The 7,341-nt window shown below is 43.1% G+C and overlaps 1 protein-coding gene across 3 annotated transcripts; it reads right to left on the bottom strand.

Moving 5' to 3' along the window:
• Positions 1–1,450: 1,450 nt before the first annotated feature.
• On the bottom strand, positions 1,451–7,033 carry LOC115145234 (paired box protein Pax-6-like). Of its 3 annotated transcripts, none has more exons than XM_065003160.1 (7): positions 6,933–7,033; positions 4,163–4,301; positions 3,639–3,806; positions 3,400–3,482; positions 3,044–3,200; positions 2,834–2,904; positions 1,451–2,642 (listed from the first exon to the last, which is right to left on the bottom strand). In XM_065003160.1, exons 2-7 carry the CDS (start codon positions 4,248–4,250, stop codon positions 2,334–2,336), a joined length of 876 nt encoding a protein of 291 aa, XP_064859232.1. In that variant the 5' UTR covers positions 4,251–4,301; positions 6,933–7,033; the 3' UTR covers positions 1,451–2,333. The 3 variants fall into 3 exon arrangements, with proteins under 3 accessions (XP_064859232.1, XP_064859234.1, XP_064859233.1); XM_065003162.1 differs by having other exon boundaries at positions 4,163–4,298; XM_065003161.1 differs by lacking the exon at positions 6,933–7,033 and having other exon boundaries at positions 4,163–4,414.
• Between the last annotated feature and the right edge of the window lie 308 nt (positions 7,034–7,341).

The following is a 7,341-nucleotide window of genomic DNA, read 5'->3' as shown; positions in this document are numbered from 1 at the left end:
CTGCCCTCCCTATCTCCCCCCAAATCACTATTCCTCTGAGCCAGGACCAATGGGGAGCCAGCCAGCAGGGTGAGGCATTTCCTTTGTGACAGGAAGCTGGGGGGGGGGGGGGGGGTGATAGAGACTAGAGAGAGAGAGATAATGAGTGAGAGAAGAGAGGGCTAGATGTCAATGTTGAAAATTCACCCTAGAGATACAACTCTTGGTGGACTGTGTTCATTACCATCATACAGTATAAGGGTAGATGATGTATGCTTCTTTGATTACTTTGACTGAACTCACTCTAAAACCTGATAGGCAGCAGTGCTTTTTTACACCAAGGAAACTCTTCCTGTCCTCTGGTATTGTCATAAGAGAGTGAATACAAAACACACACAGTGACCCTTGTGAAGTTCAAGAGTGTATGTTCAAAGTTGAAAGTGGTTTGAAGTGAGGTCAAGTTTAGCTGGAGAGAGAGAGAGCGAGAGAAGTGTTTGAGTGGGCAAGACCAAGAAGAAGGGAGTAGAAAGCGGGATGGGAAAGATGTGATAGAGTGATAGACAGAGGGCCATGTTCAAAGACCGACAGTAGATAAGTGCTCTCTGATAGAAGTTGAGTTGATGGGTTGAGTGGGTTAGGAGGTAGAGACAGTCCATAGGGGATAGTGGGGATGTGATTGTTCGAGCAGGGGTTAAGAGTGTCTTGCGTGCAACATCCTCTCGGAATCTTCATACCTCGTTAACTCTGAATCTAATTGCACAAATTTAAACATTGCCACGGAAACCCACAAATAATTATGTTAGCATATAGGACCTAATATGGGCATGGCTGTGACTGGGTGTTTGTGTTGATTGTGAATATCAAGATTACCAGAACAGTATACGGTATACATATACACAGTTTGGGTATGTGTGTGTGTGTGTACATGCGCGTGCGTGTGTGCACATTCATGCCTGTGTGTGTGTGTGCACATTCATATGTGTGGTTGTGTGTGCATTTGCACGTTTGTACGGGTATGTTTCATGTCCTTGTGAGAATTGGTTTGTCAGTCAGTCATTATTTACAGTGGGTGTGGTGATGTGAGTAACAAAAACAGGAAATCCACAGTCACATAGGCAGGAAATGCTCCTGCCCAGTGACAGAGTGAGAAATAAACAAAAGCTAAAGACCATAGAATACACAAGCTTCACCAGAAGTCTCTGAGGGGTGGTTCACTAACATAGATCAATATGTTAATGAAGATATGGTAAATATTCGGACATTGAAATTAGCCAAAGTCTTTTTGCGTTCAGAAAGAAAGCCACATCAGGATTCCTCTCTTTCCAGCCATTATTTCCCTGTTTGTACAGTATATGTGGTGTAAATTCACTTGGATTGATTTATTTAAAAATAAATGCAATGCACATTCCAACTCTTACATTAATCAAGCTAACCGTCTTATTACTGATAAATTACTGTTAAATAACAGGCATTGTTTAGTTTCACATTTAGATTTTATTTCTTTGTTCAAACAGCTTCACAAAAAGGGAATACACTAAAATGATTAGCAGTTTAAAGACACACACATACACGAAATGCAACTACACACATACAAACACTCACTCATGCCTGCACATACACTCACACACGCACACACACACACACACACTGCTAAATGTACAGGTGAAGGAAAGGATTTTAGAAGGGGTAGGATTGCAAAAGTCCGATTGAAAGAAAGGAATGGAGAGAGGAGGAGGACAAAAATATGGCATCACAGTAACATCCTTATTCACTAGTATTGGTTTTTGATTGTCTTCAACTCTCCTAGGTCATTGGTTACACTAATCCCTGCTGGACTGTCATTGATTAAATGAAATCCATGCTTGACTATGATTGGGGATTTCATTTCAATGCTTGATTGTCTGTTTGATCTGAACAAACATCAAAAGGATTGAGTGAGTGAGTGAAAGAGTGAGTGAATCTGCTGGGATCCAGTTCCAGTTCATCATTTGATGGCATTGTACGCTGAGATCAAGCTTAATTGTAATTACTAGTCCAGTACCAATACTTGATTGTCATCGGCTGCTTCAGGCCAATACTAGATTGTCATTGGTGGTTCCATGGCCCATCCATGATTGTCATTGGCTGTTGCAGGTCATTGATACTTTTATTGGTAGTTTTTGTCATTATTAGAATGACTGATTGTAATCGCTTTGGATTGTAACGGATTGGGTGTTTGCGTATCTTAGTCTGTCACAGTCACAGTGAATAGGTGGATCTTCAGATACTGGCAGGTTTGGTGGTGATCTAGTGTCATGCCGTAACTTTGTTATTCTCACTGGAGTCTGGTCCAGTACTGACCTAAGTCCTGCTCACTACCCGACACACCAGAGAGAGATATCCTGGGAGACAGACAGAGAGAGACAGAGAGACAAAGAGAAAGAGAAACAAAGACAAGAAGGATGAGTTGGCAAAGTGGCACCTAAACTAAATACTAGATCTTCACAGACACACATGCACACATGCTGCAGAGACTCACCTGTGTTGGAGCTGGCAGAGTGAGGGGGAGGCAGGTGAGGAGAGGGGTAAGAGAGGGAGTCAAACTTCCGGGCCAGGGGGGGAGGAGAGGAGGGGGAGGGAGGGAGCATGCAGGGGTAAGAAGGAGCGGACTGGGGTGGCAATGACTGGAGAGACAGAGAGAGAGCAAAGAGAAGAGGAGGGAGGGACAGGAACAGGACATGCAGGAAGAGAAAAGAAAAGAGACAAGATTGTTAACCAGTGATAGGACTGATGAGACAGAACAAAGATTCAGTGAAAGTTTTGGTTGAAAATGAAGGACCAATAGTCATGTTAACAATGAACAACATGAATTTACCTGCATATTGGAGAAGACTGAGAGAGAGCCGTAGCCTGAGAGAGAGTTGTCACTGCGACTGTGCATTGAGGCTTCATCAAGAAACACAGAAATGTTTTAAAATAATATTGTATACAGTAATACACGCACATACACGCATACTGTACATTAACACACAAACACACACTTGTACACCTACAAACATATTTCAAAAAGTGAATGGTTTCTTACCTGAGCTGTTGCCATGGTGAGAGTGATAGACACCTGTGTTGAAGGAGGTGCTGAGGGGGGCGTGTGCCTGAGAACAGGAAGTCCCGCCCCCTGATCTCTTCTGATTGCGCAACTTCTCCTCCCTCCTCCATTTGGCTCGCCGATTGGAAAACCACACCTGTCAATCAATCAATCAACCAAACTAACCATTCAGGTGTGTTTTTGTTGGAATATAACAAATATATGAAAACTGGTGGTCCCAGAGGACTGGTTTGAGAACTGCTCAGGTACTACTTTGGTAAACTGGCCACTAGGGGGAGTAAAGGATAAGAATAAAGAGACGGAGGGTTAAACAGACAGAGTGAACGGTTGGTTACCTGAATGCGAGCCTCTGGAAGGTCGATTTTAGCTGCCAATCTCTCTCTGGCAAAGACATCTGGGTAATGTGTCCGTTCAAACTCTGTAAGGTGGAGAAAAATTTGTCAAGAAGCCCACAATGTTTCACATTAACACACACATGCCCGTGGCATTAAACGTAGCTTTTCCTTCATGTTTATTACTATAATTTAATTTAATCTCCACAGGCCTCAACTGAAGCCTGGGGCTGGGGTTAGACCTTTCTCCAGCGCGTCAATCTGCTCCTGGGTGAAACTAGTGCGATTCCTCTGGAGCTTTCTCTTCAGCTGGAGGTGATGCTGTGCGTCATCTGCCTCATCCCTCTCTCTTTGCACTCCTTCTCCTCCTCCTACCATCCGCACACTCACGTCATCCACCACACAGCCATCTAATGGAAAGGGGAGAGAGATTGTTCTAGAACAGAAGGATAATTGAAGCTCTTTTCTTGGTGAAATGAGTGTGTGTGTGTGTGTCCACCGTTACTGTCTGCCTGAGTGTAACAAGCGTTTATGCATTCTCCATTTCTCCACATGTACGTACACATTTCACTGTTTTGTGTTTGTGCACTCTGTCTCTGTAGTGTGTGTGTGTGTGTGTGTGTGTGTGTGTGTGTGTGTGTGTGTGTGTGTGTGTGTGTGTGTGTGTTGTAGCTGTTGACACACTGTTTCTGCTCAGTCGTGGAAGATTCTTCAGCTCACCCTACGCTGACTCCACGAGTCACACAAACACACACACTATCTGTACCGTGCTGTGTTGGTTGATGGTACCAGTTGTTTGGCCCAGTCCAGCTGGATGTGTTCTGTAGATTCAGCATGCTGAGTTTCTCACACATAACACTTCCCCTTCACCTTCTCTCCTCCAATAAGTACACAGATCAGAACTACTGGAAGACGGGGAGGAGGAGATAAAGAGAGGGGGAGGAAGAGGAGAGAAAGGTAGAGGAAATAAGTGATAAGGTACATACACTACCGTTCAAAAGTTTGGGGTCACTTAGAAATGTCCTTGTTTTTTAAAGAAAAGCACATTTTTGGTCCATTAAAATAACATTAGATTGATCAGAAATACAGTGTAGACATTGTTAATGTTGTAAATGACTATTGTAGCTGGAAACGTCTGATTTTGTTTTATGGAATATCTACATAGGCGTACAGAGGCCAATTATCAGCAAACATCATCCCTGTGTTCCAATGGCACTTTGTGGGAGAAATTGCCATGAAATTGAAGATCTCGTACAACGCTGTGTACTACTCCCTTCACAGAACAGGGCAAACTGGCACTAACTAGAATAGAAAGAGTGGGAGGCCCCGGTGCACAACTGAGCAAGAGGACAAGTACATTAGACTGTCTAGTTTGAGAAACAGATGCCTTCCAAGTACTCAACTGGAAGCTTAATTAAATAGTACCCACAAAACACCAGTCTCAACGTCAACAGTGAAGAGGCGACTCTGGGATTCTGGTCTTCTAGGTAGAGTTGCAAAGAAAAATCCATATCTCATACTGGCCAATAAAAAGAAAAGATTAAGATGGGCAAAAGAACATAGACACTGGACTGAGGAACTCTGCCTTCTGCCTAGATGGCCAGCATCCTGGAGTCGCCTCTTCATTGTTGACGTTGAGACTGGTGTTTTGTGGGTACTATTTAATGAAGCTGCCAGTTGAGGACTTGTGAGGCATTCAGTTTCATGGCAATTTCTCCCATGGAATAGCCTTCATTTCTCAGAACATGAAGAGACTGACGAATTTCAGAAGAAAGTTCTTCGTTTCTGGCCATTTTGAGCATGTAATCGAACCCACAAATGCTGATGCTCCAGATACTCAACTAGTCTAAAGAAGGACAGTTTTCAGCTGTGCTAACATAATTGCAAAAGGGTTTTCTAATGTTCAATTAGCCTTTTAAAATGATAAACTTGGATTAGCTAACACAACGTGCCATTGGAACACAGGAGTAATGGTTGCTGATAATGGGCCTCTGTACGCCTATGTAGATATTCCATTAATAATCAGACGTTTCCAGCCACAATAGTCATTTACAACATTAACAATGTCTACACTATATTTCTGATCAATTTTATGTTATTTTAATGGACAAAAAAATGAGCTTTTCTTTCAAAAACATGGACATTTCCAAGTGACCCCAAACTTTTGAATGGTAGTGTACATTTGGAGAGAAAGAGAGACACACACACTTGTGCATTAGCCTCCCACGGCAACACACGGGGAGTTCATTACAAACACACTCAGTAATTAGGAGCTACATCCCCTCCACTCTGACACTGACTATACACACACGCATGAGAGGAGAGAGTAACACTGTCAGCTACCATTAACCACACAGGCGGAACACAACCCCAGACACTAACTACACTAATGATACACAGTCACAAAGTAGGGACCAAAACACTCACAACATTACACACATTACTATACACACTCTGACTATGATGCACACACAGACAGACGGGGAGCGTAAATATGTATGCACAACACTAAAGCTATACTAGTGATACAGGGGAGCAGAATTACACACCTGTAATACACCTGTAATTCTCACAACACCACATTACTCTAACCTTAAACCTAACTTCACATTCATATGGTGCACTGAAAGGAGGGACAAAAGTACATACAACAATACACACTGACTATGTGTGATAGTGATACCGGTATACATAGAATTGGAGCAGAAATACTCACAACACTGTCGTTAACACTAACTATACTCTAATGACACATGATGATGGAGAAATAGAACAACTAAACACTCAATGGACATTGGAGAAATACACAACAATAGGCCCTAATACAGTAGCGATGGAAGAGACTAACAACTCACAACACTGGACACACATTATCATGTTGTGGGGCAAAATATGCCCTAACACTATACACTTCACTTTACAGTTGATTCATTGATCCATTAATCAAGTATTAGGATTAAGACTGGAATAGATGGGGACGAGACAATTAGAAGAAATAAATCCTGCCTTTTATTCAAAAGTTGTGAGTGTGCTGTGCATTGATGGACTCCCAACAATGACTGCAACCAGGTATCATAACCAGCACAGAGCCATACCGGTTAAAAGCACAAGACACCGGACAGACAGATTTCATAAATCATTATTAGCAGACCTTTAGCTTGAATACATACAAAGTAAAGTGGGTAAAGGTTATACATTACAGAAGAAGAGGAGAAACCCTGAAACCTCAGCGAGTGAGAGCTAATTCTCTGGCCATATATTCATAAATCTTGCTAGAGGGGTGTATCTCTACCTATTTTGGCTCACAGTGCCTTTCCGTATGTCTACGTCGAGTCAAAGATCAAGTTATCTTGGTTCCGTGTGGTTTCACCCTCTCTAGTCTAGTTGGTACTTTTGCTATCTCTCACTGTCTGTCATAAATAGTTCCTTTATGTTTCGTTCAAATTTGTCTTGTTCTCTTATTCGGTCTCTGTCTGTGTCTGTCTCTCTCCCGCAACATTAGTGTTGGTTGACAAGTTTAGTGAAAGGACACTCACCTACTCAAGAGAGAGGATGCCGATGGTTTTCCAAACTTGCGTTTCTCTCGTCTCTCCACTGTTTCCAAGGTTTCTCTCTTCCTCCTCTTCCTCTCTTTCGTTATACCCTCATCCCTCTCCCCTGACCTCGCTTTTGTTGACTGTGTGTGCAAAGAGAAAGAGAGAGCAGGGAGGCGAGCCAGAGAAGAGATGGAGAGAGTTAGACAGAGCGAAAGAGAGGAGGCGAGGGAGGGGGGAGTGGGCCAGGGAGAGAGAAACAAGTCTGCAGGCACTCTGGTCCTCGGAGCGATGGATAGAGAGGGAGAGAGAAGGAGGAGGGAGGGAGGAAGAAGGATGACACACAGACTCAGTGTCAGTGTCAGGTCTGGACTTAATGCCAGGAAAAGGGGTGATGGAGAGAGAGAAAGAG

This window comes from Oncorhynchus nerka, linkage group LG17 (assembly GCF_034236695.1).
Source record: "Oncorhynchus nerka isolate Pitt River linkage group LG17, Oner_Uvic_2.0, whole genome shotgun sequence".
NCBI classification, from domain to species: Eukaryota; Metazoa; Chordata; class Actinopteri; order Salmoniformes; family Salmonidae; genus Oncorhynchus; species Oncorhynchus nerka.
Note: the sequence above shows the minus strand (reverse complement) of the source record. Positions and strands in the feature narration are given on the sequence as shown.